The following is a 15,711-nucleotide window of genomic DNA, read 5'->3' as shown; positions in this document are numbered from 1 at the left end:
CTTTGGATCCACCTTGGGTTTAAGCATCTTCTGTTGGTGCTGTGTATTTTTATGAGCAATATATAAATCATCCTTTGCACAGGTTTCTAAGGATATTTTATATGTGGCCAGTGAAATATTGATTGGGTTGTACAAATGAAAGGGGCTTTATCCCACGGTGCATCCTCACAGTGAAGTGGTGCAGGGATGCTTTCCATGCAGTGCTTGGCTTTTCCAAGGAAAGCCTTAACCTCAGATGAACTCTATTTAATTTTGCTTCCTCCCTCCAGCTCTGCTTTCCTTAGCAATCCCCAACTCAAATAAGGGCCTTAAGCCCAGGTCTTACCCATCTAATTGCCAGCACAAACCTACAAGGGAACCCACTCCATCAAATTATTAAAAACCTGTTGTCCCAGAATACTCCAAGGTGTCAGGCGTGCTGGGAGACAAGCCAGAGGCATGGGAGCAAGCAGGAAATTAAACAAATGGCACAGGAGAAAGCGTGACAAGGGAGATGGCCCCATCACACAAGAGGAAAAACCATTCAGTGTGAGCAGGACATAACTATGGAAAGGTCTGGTGGGGAATGTAGGGGATTGTCCGTCATGGGAGCAGTATAGAGAGAAGAGGATCAACAGGAAAAAAGCTTTTTGTAGAAAAAAAAACACAAGAAACTTGTTGTCAAATGTTAGAATAGCACCAGCACAAAGCTGGGGAGTGATGGGGAAAGAAAAAGAGCTGGGAAGACATGGAAAGGTTTCACTGGGGCTGGGGAGAGATGGAGGGAGATGCTCTCCAATGCTGAAGGAGGCTGTGAGGTTATTGGGGTGATGTGGAGGTGAAAAAGTTGTGGGGAGATGAGGCACCACAAGGAGATCACGTCAGGTTTGGGTCGTAATGGGATTGTGAGAATTGGATGAGGTTAGTGAAAATTTATGGGAGGTTCCTGGGGGGAAGGCAGGGAGGGGACTAAGTGTCACCTAGAGAAGCTGGGCTCCCTCAGGAAGGGGGTCAAAGAGAGCCAAATGGTGTTGCCATGAGCTCAACAGCTACACAGCACTGCACCTTTCTTTTCCAGCTGTGTAAAATGGCAAAGTCCCCCTAATGGGAAAGTGAGGCAGGAGGCAAGGACAGGCACAGCCTTACCAGGTGAGTGTACCAGGCTAAAAGAGCACAGGGGTGGACCAACAGCCCAGGTATCACCCAGAGAACTAAAGGCACCAAATGAAGTCCAACATCAATCTAGGAATACCTAGGAGCAGGTGCACTCATAGCAGAGATCAGGAAGAATCGGTTGCCAGGATCTCAGATTGAATGGAGCTTATGGAGTTCATGGGTGGAGGTCCCAGGAGAGGGACCAATTAAAGGGGCAATTAAAGCCTGTTGGTTCCCTCCGGCTCCTGGAAATCATCCCTTGTTTTCCCTACAGAGGTGGCAGGACCCAAATTCAACACAATGGCACATGCCAGGCTGGTTCCTCACTATTCTTCCAGGATTTTGTGGCCCTTCTCTGTCTCTGCCCTCATCACAGAGCAGGAGGAGAGAACACCTGTATTCCAGCCTGTGTCAGACCTCTGGAAAATGGCTCCTGTCATTCCCTGTGTCAAGTTTCCTGCTGCCAGTCTGCATAAAGCCTCTGTGGTCTTGAGCTGGGTTTGTTGCTTTTCTCTGTGCAAACTTCTGGAGCACCAGCTGTTACCACCATTTTCTGACTATATTTGGTTGATTTTGGTATCTCTGGACTTGTCCTCAAGTAGTTTCACTGAATTAAAATTCCAGTGGAAGGAAAAACACCCCAAACAAAGCCAGTTTGTTGCTGTCTTGCATCAGGCAATGTCAGGTCTGTGCTTCCCAGCACATGAGACAGAACTGTGGGAGTGCCCTGGCTTGAGGCGAATTCTCATTTCAGCCTGGGGAGGGTGGCATGTTTGCCAGCTTATATAAAGCATTGTGATCAGAGCTTTCAGTCCAAATATTCCAGCCTTTCTACAGATTCAGTTGCTGATGCTATTTTAGGGGACCTGATGTCTCTGGGGGATGACTCATTGAAGTTCATCTGTAGCTGGCCGGCATTAATCCAGACTAACGGTCTGATTTTCTAGTGTTTCTTTATATAAGAGAACTGCTTAAGAGCGTGTCTAACTGTGGACTTGGCTGGAAGAACCTGCTTTACACTCTGTCCTGTGGTGGGCAGGGAGCACCAGCAGCCTGAAGCTGCTGGTGCTCTCCAGTAGTCCATCAATAGACCAGCTCCTGGGCTCAAAGTGTGTCTGCAGGCTGACATAACCACCTGGGAGGCCTTTTCCAAGGTACTTCAGCAAGGAACATGCAGGGAATGAACCCGAGGCAGGGCTATTCTGGCTCAGGTAACTCTCTACAAACTCCTCTTGTCATCTCTGATGCAAAAGCTGGGGCTTGCTGGGAGACTGCAAAAAACTGCTGTGCCAGGACATTGCTGGGTTACCTGCTTGCTACCAACAATGAATTTGGTAACAATCCAAATTAATTATTCTGATATAAATTGTTATAAAAGCTAGCTGGTGTCACATTTGAGTCTTTCTGGTTTGTTTGCCTTCAGGGCATGAAGGTGGCCTTTGGGATGTCAGTGCAGTTGCACCACAGCATTTTTAAAATATGTAAGTCCATTTATTATGCTGCCTAACTCCCTATAATGTTGGCTGTTTCTGCATTTAACCAGGAGGGTGCTTTGCACACGGGTTCTTTCTCTGATGAGAAGTGTCTGAGCCAGTGAAGTGGGAATGGAGAAAGCCGTTCATGAGCACCTTCACAGGGCATGAGTTTTCTATTTGCTTTGCTCTTTGAGCCAACACTGTCTAGGAAAATTGCTCCTGAATGAAGCAACTCCCAGCTCAAGGGACCTGTTGATGGTGTGGCTGGAAGAGGGCTTTGGAAAACACAGATCATCTCCTGGAAATACCTCTAACTTGAATTTTGGCATCTCTTTCTGGGCAAAACTACTGTCTTCATTTGCTTGTTTACCTTCACTTTAATTGGTAAAGGGCTGCAAGCACAAGGGTTGCAGGGTTGAAGTGTCTTTACTTGTGGTGGTGATCTGGAGGGAGTGTGGTCAGCATGTGCCAGGTCTTTTCAGGTGTGGACCCTCCTGTTGCACATCTTTGTATCTCAGGGATGATGTTGCTTGTCATCAAGCAGAGGGGTGCTCACATTTAAACACCCAGCAGGAGCCCCCAGAGACATTTGGTGGAGTTTTAGCACGTGCACAAAGAAGATCCTAAACATGAGATGCTAAATCCACGTCCAGGGGATTTTCATCAGCTCTAACAACTCAGACCATGAGGAACTTTGATGTTTTGGGGGCCCAAAGCAAGCTGGTGTATGGCATGATGCTTTTGGAGCTACAGGGATGCATTCCAGCACTTTTCAAAGCACAGGATAACTAATTTCCACATCCCTACCTTCCCAGCTAGACCACCACTTATCAATTCTGCTTTTTCAACAGTTATGAGCTTAAGAGTGGAGTTTAAATCAAAAAGCTTGAAGTGAGATGTGTTCATCAGTGTGGAGGATTTGGGGTCCTGACTCGAGCTCAGCCTGGTGGTGTTTTCCCTGTTGATGTTATCACAGAGCCTTTTTTTCTTCTGGGTTATCTCCAGCTTGCACAACTTTGGGGTGGTGATCCGAGGAGCTGCTCAGCCCATGCTTATGGTTGAGGTTGTTAAGGAGTGTGCAGTCACCCAAAATCAAACCCTAGGCCTTGAGAAATCTTCTGGATTTCCTTTCTCCCAGCGTGGGAGCTCTGTGTGTCTCTGGTGATGGAGAAGAAAGGCTTTTTCCAGAGATCCTGCCTTCCTCAAGGAATGAGGGAGCAGGAAAGAGGCTGGGTGGGACGGGAGGTTCACCCGGAATCTGCAGGCGGTTTGTGGTGTGGGGCACCAGCACTTTCACAGCATTTTGGTATCACGAATCAGGGCTCATCACGAGGAGATGCTGCAAGTTCTTGTGGAGGCTGAGTACATGTGGCTGCTGTCCCTGGCTGCTCCCAGTCACGGCTGTGGGGCTGAGCTGGAATCAATCAGAGCCTGTGGATGCGCCGTGACAAACTCCCTGTGCCCAGAGGCGATGGTCCCATAAATCCTGTAAGCATGTGCTTAACTTTGGGGAGCAAGGTGATTGCAAGGCAATATTTTATTCTTGTCAGCTTCAGTGTTAACAGTTACTAGAATCACTTGGGTAATTAAGCTCTTGGAAGAATAAAGTGAAAAAGCACCAGGTGTCTATGGAGATCTAAATCATTTTTCAGAGTGGGCAGAAGAGCAGTTTTTGGCTTTCCTCAGTAGCTGGAGTCCTAAAATCTCCAGAGACAGTGCAGATCCTCTCCAAATGAGCTAAAGGCAGCAGCCCCGCTTTTCTCAGGTACCCTTTGCCAACCACCTACAAGAAGCTGGTGGGTGACCAGGGCTTCATATGTGACCATTGGTTGGAAGTTTAAAAATAAAGAAAGGCCTTTTGCAAAAGGCATGGCTAAAATTTCATTCCAAAGAGTATTTTTGAGATGTATAACTGTTGCTGGAGTAACTGGCTGCGAAATGCTGGTGCCTGTTTTGCAGTTGGGAAAGATAAGGCTGGGACTGTAGAAGGTGAACTGGTTTCCTTTATCTGTGGGATGTCATTGGGATGATCCCATCACTGTTTATAAATATTTATTACTGGGATCAGAGAACGATCATAGCACGGTTTGGGTAGGAAGGTAGGTCCCTACCTCTAAAGATCATCTTGTTCCACCCCCTGCCATGGACAGAGACACCTTCCACTAGCCCAGGGTGTTCCAAGCCCTGTTGAGCCTGGCCTTGGACACTTCCATGGGCAGCCACAGCTGCCCTGGGCAGCCTGTGCCAGGGCCTCTCCACCCTCACAGGGAACAATTTCTCCCCAATATCCCATCTAACCCTGCCCTTTCACAGTGGGAAGCTATTCCTTGTGTCTTGTCCCTCCATTCCTTCTCCCAAGTCCCTCTCCAGCTCTCCTGGACTCCCTTTAGGCTCTGGCAGGGACTCTGAGCTCTCCCTGGAGTCTTCTCTTGTCCAGGTGAGCACCCCCAGCTCTCACAGCCTGGCTCAGAACCTCCTCTCTCTGGGTTCCATGCAAGGCTCTGGGCTGAACTCTGCAGCCTTGGTCAGGGCCAGGACAGGGCTGTGGGGAGATTCTTGGAGCACCTGGAGATGGCCAGTCCCTGCTCCCAGGAGCAGCTGCTTCCCAAACACTCTCCCAGGTCTGTCCCTGAGAGGAAGGTCACCTCAGCCAAGGGTTTTTGTGTCCAAAGCTGCCAAAATCCAATAAAGCCAAACCCCATTGTTTGGTCAGTGCCTTTCTTGGGGTCCTGTGGCCAGATGAGCAGCCCCAAAATGGCTTGTGCCTTGTCACTGCTGGCCAGGAGTTGGGCATGCCACCAGCTGGGCAGGACTAGCTCAGAGTCTCAGGGGGTGACACACAGTCCCCCTTGGGGAAGAAGCATGGGGTGAGGGCCTGGAGAACCACCCGAGCCCACACATGACGTGGGACCAGCCTGGCAGATGTCCAGATGGTGCATCTGGAGCTGAACCAAGTCAGGGCTACTTACATTTATGTAGGGCAGGATGATTAAAGCTCTGGCCTTTGCAATTCCACCTAAGTTGGGTAATTAGAGAACTGGCTTTATTGACTGGGTAGCATGGCATGAGGCAATGTGCATGCCCAGTCCACACCCCCTGCTCTTGATCCAGGCAAAGCAGAGCTCGGGGAGCTGCCTGTGTGTCTGAGGATGCAGCCAGGTACCAGTGAGGGTTCTAGAGACTTCTGCCAGGCCATTGGACACTTAATCTGCCCAGATCCCTGAGGGAACCTGCGTGTGTAAACCCTTGTCACTGTGGCCATCATTATGCTGTGTTCTAGCAGGAAATAAACACACTTTGGGATGTGGCTTCTAATTTTCTTCCTGTTTCACAAGGGATTTGTATGAGACAGAAGCAGGAAGCAGGATCCTGCTGCAGCAGATGACTCCTGTCCCAAAGAGCTGATGAAATTTGTCACACCTACACCACATACTGCCCTGATGAATCTCATCTTCATCCAGGCAGAGTGGGTGAATAATATTACCACAACATCCGAATGGCCCCACTTCACCCCGGCAAGAAATTATTCCCCAGGGCATGAGGAAGTGGAAGGTGAGCACCAGTGGGAGAAGGTAACCCTGGAGCCCTCCTGGGGCTGTGCCAGGCTCTCACATCCATGGTGAACAGTGGTGGGGAGGGGGGAGCAGCTGGTTCTCCTCTGGGCCAGACTGCAGCCTTGTTTCCAAGCCAACCGGAGTTTCCTGAGCTCCCCGAACGCTGCAGACAATGAGCCCAGCGAGCCTCCTCCATATCAGGCTGAGCACAGCTGATGCTGGAGGCAGGGAAGGCTGAGACAAAGGGTGCTCAGCCCCTGCAGCACCTCAGTGTTCACCCTGCCCTTTGTAGCAGCTCAGTGTTCAGGTGAGAGGCTCTGGCAGGGATGAGACCACCTGGGAACGGCATTCCTGAACTGCCCAGGGCGCTTGTCAACTCCAGGAGGTAAAAAAGTCTATCCCTGGTCTGGGGATGAAACCACTTGTGTGTTCTTCCCCCTGCAAAATGCCAAATTAACAGACAATAGAGGGAATCAAACCTGGCACCAGTGAAAACCCAGGTAGTACCATCTTCAGGGACTAGAAAGCAACACTATGGCTTGGAGACCTGGCACAGTCAGGCTCCCCCCAGGGATGGTGGGCTCATGTTTATCCCCTGGAATGATTGGGAATTTCTGCCTGGTGGGTCTCAGTGCAATTTTATTCTGATTTTGAGGCAGTGCAACCTATTTTCCTATACCTGTCCCTCACATTCCCCTCACATTTGCATCATATTTTCCTCACAAGTCGCTTGCCAGAGACCACTCAATTTAATGGTGGCACTGGGAGTCTTCTGCACACTTGGCCCACAGCACACTTCATGAGGGCTCCATTCCCCAGCTCCACCTCATGTCCCGTCACGGGGTGGGCAGAAGGAGAAGCTGGCAACCCCTGCAAATCCCCACCGCCCCAGCTTCATCAGAAACTGTAGGGATAGGGCAGAGTAATGAGTACAAACTGAAAAGGGGAAAATTTAGGTTACATATTGGGGAGAAATTCCTCCCTGTGAGGGTGGGCAGGCCCTGGCACAGGGTGCCCAGAGCAGCTGTGGCTGCCCCTGCATCCCTGGCAGTGTCCAAGGCCTGTTTGGACATGGCTTGGGGCACCCTGGGACAGTGGAAGGTGTCCCTGCCATGGCAGGGGGTAGAATGAGATGAGCTTTAAGGTCCATTCCAATCACTTTATATTGTGCAGCACCAGGAGCAGCTGAGGGAGCTGGAGGGGCTCAGCCTGGAGAGAAGGAGGCTCAGGAGGGACCTTGTGGCTCTGCACAGCTCCTGACAGGAGGGGACAGCTGGGGGGTCGGGCTCTGCTTCCAGGGAACAGGACAAGAGGAGACGTCCTCAAGCTGTGCCAGGGGAGGCTCAGGTTGGACACCAGGAGGAATTTTTTCATGGAAAGCGTTGTCAGGCATTGGATGGGGAGATGGTGGAGTTCCCATCCGTGGAAGTGTCCAAGGAAGGACTGGATGCGGCACTCAGTGCCGTGGTCTGGTTGACAGGATGGTGTCGTGTCTCACGCTGCAGTCGATGCTTTCGCAGATCTTTTCCACCCCGGTGGGTGCGGTGGTTCCCTGGCGCAGCGCCACACTCAACATGGCGGCGCCGGCCTGAGGGCGGGAGGGGGCGTGTCGCGCACCCAAGATGGCGGCGGCGGCGGGCGGGGTGAGATGGCGGCGGGCGCGCAGGCGCGGGCGGGCGGCGGTGACGCGCGGGGCGCGCGGTGACGGAGCGCGGCGGCCGCGGCCCTTTGTTGGCGGCGGTTGAGGCGCGGCGGGGCCGGGCCGGGCCGGGGCCAACGGCGGCGGCGGCGGGGCCGGGCGCGGGGAGGCCGCGGGAGCCGCCGCCGCTCCCTCAGCGCCTCGCCATGGACTCGGACGAGGGGTACAACTACGAGTTCGACGAGGACGAGGAGTGCAGCGAGGACAGCGGCGCGGAGGAGGACGAGGAGGACGAGGAGGAAGACGAGCCCGACGATAATCTGGACCTGGGCGAAGTAGAGCTGGTGGAGCCCGGGCTGCGCGTCGGCGGGGAGCGCGACGGGCTGTTGGGCAGCGAGACGGGCGGGCTGGGCCCCGGCGGCGGCGGCGGCGGTGGCGGCCTGGGCGGCGGGCCGGGTCCCGGCGGCGGCCCCGAGCAGGAGGAGGATTATCGCTACGAGGTGCTGACGGCCGAGCAGATCCTGCAGCACATGGTGGAGTGCATCCGCGAGGTCAACGAGGTCATCCAGGTGCGGCCCCCCGGCGCCGGGACTGGGGAGGACGCGCCGGGGAAGGGGCGTGGGGGGCGGCGGGGCGGGCCGGCGGCCTGCTGCGGGCAGGGCCTCGCACGCATTGTCGGTGACCCCGGGGCTGCAGGGCGCTCCTGAGCGTCCCCGGGGCTGCAGGGGGCTTAACTCGGTGTCCTCCGAATCTGGCGGGGCGGGGGGGACGGCCCCTCTCGGTACGCCCTGGGGCTGGAGAGGGCTCCTCGGCACCCCGTTCTCCCGGGAGGCCCCTCGGTCGGGCCCGGCCGGGATCTCGCTTCCTGCTGTGGAAGCGTCGGGAACGAGGCCTTTGGCACTGAAAGGGCTCCTCTTTCTTTGTGTGGTTGCGAGCTGGGGGCTGTAATCTGTGTTTTTTTTCTTTATTCTCCTCCGTCCTCATGGTGTTTGGCGGGGTGTAGCTCCTCCAGCGCCTTCGCGAACCCGCGGAGTCCATGGCAAGCCCTGGAATTCCAGGAGAGGCACCGCTCTGGTTTTGTTGCCGTCTCCCTTCCCTTCCCCCTCGCCACACACAGAGGTTGAACCTTGTGTTTATTTCCAGCACAGACCAGGAGGGGTACGAGCAATCCCTTCACAGCCGTAACTTTTTTTACCCTCAGTTTTTAAGCGTGCCTCTTTAAAACTGAAATAGAGTTTGAAGTAACATTTAGCTTCTTTAGATCAAAGTATCTCAGTCTTATCTCTCGGCCCCTATGTTTTTTGGGAAAAAAATCAAGCTGTTGAAGCAGTTTAGCATCCCTTTCTAAATGTTTGTGGCAGAGTTTGGCTCCAGCTCACCATAAAGTTCCTGATGCAGTTCACTTCTCTTCAGGTGATGGGATTTCTTTAGTTCCCGTGTACTCTACCATTATCCAGAGTCACTAGGAAGTGCTGCCCTTTTCCAGTATGCCAAAGGGAATAGCATGAGAGATCTGTGGATGTTAAATATTGAGGGATCCAGTGCCCAGAAAGCAGTTGTTTTGATGGTTGTGTGTGTTGGTAAATCTCTTTAAACACGAGATGCCTCAGTGAATGTTTTTTCTCCAACTGTCCTGTGCTCTGCAGTGGCTCTAAGCAACTTTAAAGTATTGCTTTATGTGCTATAAATCCCCTGTAGTTTATATGGAGCTTGATGCAAACAGCTGTAAAAATATTTGCGTGCTAAATTAGTAAATGGCAATCCTTGAGTCAAATTAAAGTTTATAACTTTAATGACAGCATTGCCCATGTAAAGCTGAATAAAGGAGTCTGCCCGGATTAGCTGATTACCCTGCAGTTAAAGAAGATCTCATGGTTAAACAGGGATGTTTCTTTGCTTCCAGTTATTGATCCTGATGTAGGGAGGGAAACAGTTGGCAGGCAGACATGCAAACAGTTGGGACCTTCAGCTTTTTACTCTTTCAAATAGCCATTAAAATAGTGAGTCTGTGTTTAATGATTAAGATTGCAAAAGTCGTTTCATTCTGTTTGTATTGAACAGACTCTGACATATTCCCTATCTTTGCATAAGTCAAGTGGTGGAAAAGTTGCTGCCAGTGAGGAGCTGTGAGTGTTCCTGCTCCTGCATTTTCTACACCTGGCTGGTGGACTCACCTGCATGTTCTTCATGAACTAATTTGTTAGAGAAGGTCCTGATTGCTGGTCTGAGTGGATTTGCCCCCTTCTACACTGCCCTGAAGCTGTTTGGCTTGTGTGCTCGACCTGTGAGTTGCAGAAGTAGTGGAGAGAATGGGTTGAGGTGAGGAGCCCCTTGTTCTGCCCCATCCCCGGGGGCTGCCCCTGTGCCGGGCTCTGCAGAACCACCCCCGACCTTCCCGTGCCTGCTCTCCTGCTCCCCTTACTGCCTGGGCTTTGCCGTAGTTCCTCCTGGTTTAGCAGAGCAGGGTGCACAGAGTCTGTCTGTTGAGAGTGTAAACTCGGGGCCCAAAACCAACTTAGGCCCTGGAATGCACCAGGAGAGGGGAGGAAAGCACTCATTTGCCGTGCATGGCTGTTAAATGCCAGCTTCCTGCCATCACATTTCTGGGCTGTTCTGAGGTGAGTGGCCCGACATTGGCCGATGCTTCAGGATTTGCTCATCCTCACTCCTGTGGCTGCTGGTGAAATCTTCCAGGGCTCTGTTCTGTTTATTTCCTTGTGTTTGGCACCCGACCAGGATTGCTGCTGCTGCTTTTCTGGTTCAGTAAACCTTTTCTGGAGTCACATTGGCTCGGGATCCTGCTGCGGATCCTCGGTTGCTGAGCTGTGATTCACTTGTTCCAGTCAAGTACTGGATGGCTTTGGTCCCTGTGTGTCTGCCGTGGGTTCTTGGTACCAAATAGTGATGGTTATGGTTACATTTTTGAGTGCTTTGAACTTACTTGTTCAAGGGAGATGTAATGTGCAGCCTGAAAACTTCAGCTGTGGGTCTTGTGCTCCCTAATGAGTGATTTTTTTGATGATCAAGTGTAAGGTATAAATGGGGTTTTGTTTTACAGCTGCAGCGAAAGGAAAATGGAACAGGGAGCCACAGAGTATTTGCAAGGAGGTATCTGAGCCATGGCAGGTATAACTCCATTAAAACACTCCATTTGAGCAGTTATTAGCTGACAGGGCTATAGTTGAAGGGTCTAAATTAAATTTTTTCTCCCATCCATTTGGCCATTTCCAAATAAAAGCTGTGTGTGAAAAAAACATGAGCTTTTCAGGGCAGGGATTTGATATGATGGGGACTTTGCAGAAGTAGGAGCTAACTTGTAGCTAAGTTGCTCACAGAGCCTGTGATTCACTTCTTAATGTGGAATGGGCTTTTGGAGACATCTGCTCTGTGCCAAACTCTTATCACTTGCCCTCCCTAAGGCCACTGAACCTGCAGTGAACCAGGCAGGTTTTAGGACGTCTCAGATATTCAGAATATTTTACACTTGCTCTTTCTTGTCTGAGCATAAGCAGGATTTCAGGTGTTTAGTGGTGGGTTTTGTACAGTATTTGGCACTTATGCTCATAATCTGATTTGTCTCTGTGTGTCGCACAACAAGAATTCCCCTTGCTCTCCAAATGCAAAAATAGGGGCATGAATAACCCCTTAACCTTGTGCTCTTGGTTGGCTGAGGCTTGTGAACCCTGGAGTATTCCTCCCATCCTCTCCCTGTGATGAGGTGGAGCAGAGAGCCATTTGCCATGGTATTTGGAATTTCAGTTGTCTAAGTAAACAGGCAGATTTCTGGTGCTTTTCCAGCTGCTGGCAGAATAAGTTAGCAAGGGACTGTAAAAACCTAGACATAGAGGTGCTGTGGAACAAAAGGCTTCTCCTCCCCAAAGGTATTTTCCCACAGTTGAATGTCTTCCCCATATTCTTCCTCTCTGAACTTTTGTCCAAATAATCCACTGCCACTTCATTTTTTTAAATTTTTTTTTTATATCAGATTGCTATTTCCATTTTTGCTCTAGTTTTTTTTTTTTTTTTTTCTGAAAATAAACTTGAAAATGTTTAGAATGGCATATTTATTTCTGCTCTGAGTACAGCACATGATGTGTCTCTGTAGCCTGGCTTGGCCCAGTATTCTCCTTGCTTTGTTGCAACCTTGTGCAATTCCAGTATTACCAGGTGGGATTAATTTCCCCTTTTTGCCTGCTTTTTTCTGGAGCATTCCAATGACATTGTTGTGATGTCACTGACCATATTCATTCTTCCTGGCCTTTGTAATGTTGAGGTATTGAAAATCCTGGGCTGAAGCTCTGAGGTGGCAGAAAAAGGAGTTGAGCCTCTTGTTTTCTTTCCCCACCCCACAGCAGGGATCAGGATCCTGGATGTGGCTGGGTGTTGTGCCTGGCCTGCATGATTGTGAGCATGATGAGTTTCAGACCTGAGCTTTCTCTGGAAGGACATGGCATTCCTGGATCCAACAAAACTTAGTCTAGCTCAAAAATACTTTTTCTTTTGATTAAAGGCTTTAAGTTAGATTTTTTAGAGCAGACCAGGTCAGCTGTAACATGAGAGCATTTGCAGCAAGTACAGGTTTCTCATTTACATGATGGAGCTGCATGACTTCTTTGGTAGCAGGGTGAGGTCCTTGCTGGTAGAAGCTTTGCCATTAAAATATGTCCAAACCTCAGACCACTCTGGAGTTTAAAACCCATCTTTGTTGAGGAATGGCATTTCCCAGAAGCCCCTGGAGTTCACAGCCCTGGTTAAATAGAGCTCTGTGATGACAAGGGCAAACCCATTGTTACAGGAGGGGTCTTGTTAAACAGTGACTTCACTTGCTTGGACAAAACATCCTGATTTTCAGGCAGAACTTAGGAAATCTGCCCAATACTGGTGTAATTCAGCATAGTGAGGGCAGTACATTCCAAAGGTATTGCCCAAAACAGGGATGACTTGCCAGTGAGCAACAGGAATTGCTGTGTGTAGTACAGGGTCGTGCTTAAAACTGTATTTAATGCTCAAGATGACATCTTGGAAATGTGGAGTGCTTGGAGCTGCCTGACAAGCATTAGGTGGGAGTCTGGGGGTGGAAGCACTCGAGGCTGGTGCTGCTTCCATCCGGGTCCTCTCACAGCCCGAGGTGCATTAGCAAACCTCCTTGTGTGGTTACTTATTTGATAATAAAATTCATGTCAGGGGCCTGAATGTTATGATGCTGGAAGGAAATGCCTTGTTAAACCCCATGTTTCTGTCACGTGGTGTTTATAAGGTGTTTCATTATGGTAGGAATGCATTTAATATTTCCAAGGGATGGAATAAACTTCATTGTGACAAAGCATTCCTGGAATCTTGTATAAGCAATCACTCCAAAGCTTTTGGAAATGACATGGTGTCTGTTCCTGACTGCCAAGACATGTAATTCTGAGTATAATAGATTTTTTTTTTAATATTACTTTAAATTTCAGCATTACCAGGTAGAAAAGTCTTGTTAAGTCTCCAGAGGAATTTCAACTTAGTACTTAAATATGACCTATTTGCTTTGTGCTTTATGTTTCTGTTAGGCCAAATGCAAATCTCATGGTTGACCACGTATGAAAACATTTGGTGCTTGTTGCTTTTGTCTCAGTGTAGTTTTCCCAAAATCACAGCAATGCAACCTTTTCCTTAGAGGCCTTGGGGTGCAGATGGAGACCAGTGTATTTTGGGATGTTTCAAAGTGAAACTGAAAACACTCTTTTTTTTTTAGCTACTTTTAAATGTTTGTTTCCAGAAAGCAGCAACTAAATAGTAAATACAGTTGTTGCTATTCCCTGTGGGTTTAATTTCAGTGAGCAGGACCATTCCTGCTGTGCAAAGTAGAAGTGTTGTTTCTGCTGTAAAGTGGAAGCTGTGAGACTGCAGTTGATGAGAAATGAGGTATTTCTGGGTGTTAAAGCATCATTAAAAATGAAAACACTGATTTCCCTTTTACACTTGTCCCAAACTCTGACCCCTTAGTTTTAACCTTGCACGAGTTCAAGTTTCTAACAGCAAATAAACCCCAAAGCTCCAATGCCCTTTGGAAATGTAGGGCAGTCCTGTGTCTTTGGCACCTGTTGAATGGTTTTCAGTTTTCTATTTCTAAGCTAATTTCTCTTCCCCTTTACTCCATTAATGAAACAAATGAGAATGTGGTTTTGCTGTTGGTGTCAGGTGTGATAGTTGAAGGAAGTGATGCTTGATCTCCACATTGTGCTTGTTTTAACAGCAAGTCAATGTTTTCATCCAGAATTTCTTTGTAGGAGCCTTTTTTTTTTTTTTTTTCTGGAGAAGGTAGCAACTAATTCCCCTGTTTAGGAGAGCTGGTTAACTGGGAAAAGAACCTGGAATTTGTCTGTAACTGAGGCGTCTGGAAGTCCTTTCCCCACAGCTCAGTCCTGAACTCCAGAGTCCTCCACGTTTCTGGTACTTCTGGAATTTTCGGGATCTGAGTATTGTAAGTGATGTTTTCTCTCTGTGGCTGGCTGTGCTGGATCCCTGACAGCCACAAAGGATGTTTGGAGGCTGTTGGGTGCATACAAGTGCATAATGCTGCTGGATTTCATCAAGTCATTTAGTAGCTGCAGCAACTGCAAGGAAATTGCAGCCTCGTTTATTGTAAAACACCTTGGGAGGGTTTGTAGCTGCTCAGTAATGGCAAATGGTGCATTTGAGCACAGCCTGGAATACAGATGCCTGAGTTTGGGAGAGGGCTGCTGGCTTTGTGGGGGATGTTGGTGCAGGAGGCTCTGAGGGGATGAGGCATTCAGGTGGAGGGAAATCATTAGTAATTTGATAATGGAAATGCTGATAATATTTAGGTATCTGCACCATCCCAGGTGTTTGGTGTTGGGAGTGTTGGAAACCCTGAGCTTGGCCTGTGTAGAATTCCTTGCCTTGCTCTTAGCTTTTGATCTTTAGCTGTGATGGAAACACTGTTGAAATAAATACTCTGAAAACTGTCATCCAAGGCTTCCCTCAGTGGTTGTTTCAGGTGTAACTGAGTTTATCCTTCACAGGTATGTTCCTTTCCAAAATTTGGAATGCCTGTGTAAGTGCAGAGGCTCTTGCAGGAGTGATCCCTTGTTCAGGTGGTGTAGCAATGCCAGGTCATTATCTCTGAGCAGCTCACTGGTGAGGGTTTGAACCACTGTGCATACACAACACTCAAACAGAACCCTTTGCATTGAGTCTTTCCCTTGTTTTTAAAGACTGAGAACTTCTTCCAGATGTTTGGAATCATTTCAGATCCAAAACCTGACGCAGATAGCTTTTGACAGCACCAAAGTCACTTGGAAGAAGTGAGTAAGCCCTTGTGAAAGCGCCTTGGGCGGTTGTGGCGCATTTTGGCATTGCCAGCGGTCCTGCCTCGAGTTTTGGGAGCTGGTGGAGCACAAAGCTCATAGGCATTGCCATGGCCTAGTGAAAAGGGAGGGACATGTGCCCCCGTGGTGTCCTCCCTCTGGAGGAGCATGGAGCCCAGAGAGCTGGGGAGGAGAGCACAGCTTCTCCATGGCCGTGTGTGGTGCCTGTCCTTGTTGCCAGGCTGCGGCACGTCTGTGTGACAGCACAAGGTTGTGGTCCTGTGGGGATGTGTTTGGGACAGGAGCCAAATACAGCTGCTGGGGACAGGGCAGTAGCTGAGAGCCCTGAGAGCAGGTGGCTCTTGGCTGTAGTAATTAGTCTGGTAGTAATTGAGCGTACAGCCTACCTCAAGCTGGGCTTCTTGGTCTTCTGGTGGTTTCCACTGGTGCCCACTTACTGATGCTGCCACATGAAGGTGCTTCTTCCCAGTCTTTCTAAAACATTCTTGGTTTTCTATCTTCCTTGGTTAAAAACTAATATGCTGAAGCACCATGTGGCACTTCTTGTTTCTAGGGACAAGCAGTGCAAGGATGATGTC

The 15,711-nt window shown here is 49.5% G+C and overlaps 1 protein-coding gene across 3 annotated transcripts in view; it reads left to right on the top strand.

Annotated features, from left to right (window-relative positions):
• The first annotated feature begins 7,859 nt into the window (after window positions 1–7,859).
• ARIH1 (ariadne RBR E3 ubiquitin protein ligase 1) overlaps window positions 7,860–15,711 on the top strand; it is a 50,166-nt gene continuing 42,314 nt past the window's right edge. For 2 of the 3 annotated variants that reach the window (XM_064389455.1, XM_064389454.1), the window contains exon 1: window positions 7,860–8,371. In XM_064389455.1, coding sequence (XP_064245525.1) covers window positions 8,009–8,371 — 363 coding nt within the window. In that variant the 5' untranslated portion in view covers window positions 7,860–8,008. Of the gene's footprint in view, window positions 8,372–12,812; window positions 12,863–15,711 lie in introns of those variants that run through there. The other variant, XM_064389456.1, reaches the window with a different exon arrangement.

The sequence above is a fragment of the Passer domesticus genome, chromosome 14 (assembly GCF_036417665.1).
Source record: "Passer domesticus isolate bPasDom1 chromosome 14, bPasDom1.hap1, whole genome shotgun sequence".
Classification (NCBI taxonomy): Eukaryota; Metazoa; Chordata; class Aves; order Passeriformes; family Passeridae; genus Passer; species Passer domesticus.
This window is presented reverse-complemented; position numbering and strand designations above follow the sequence as displayed.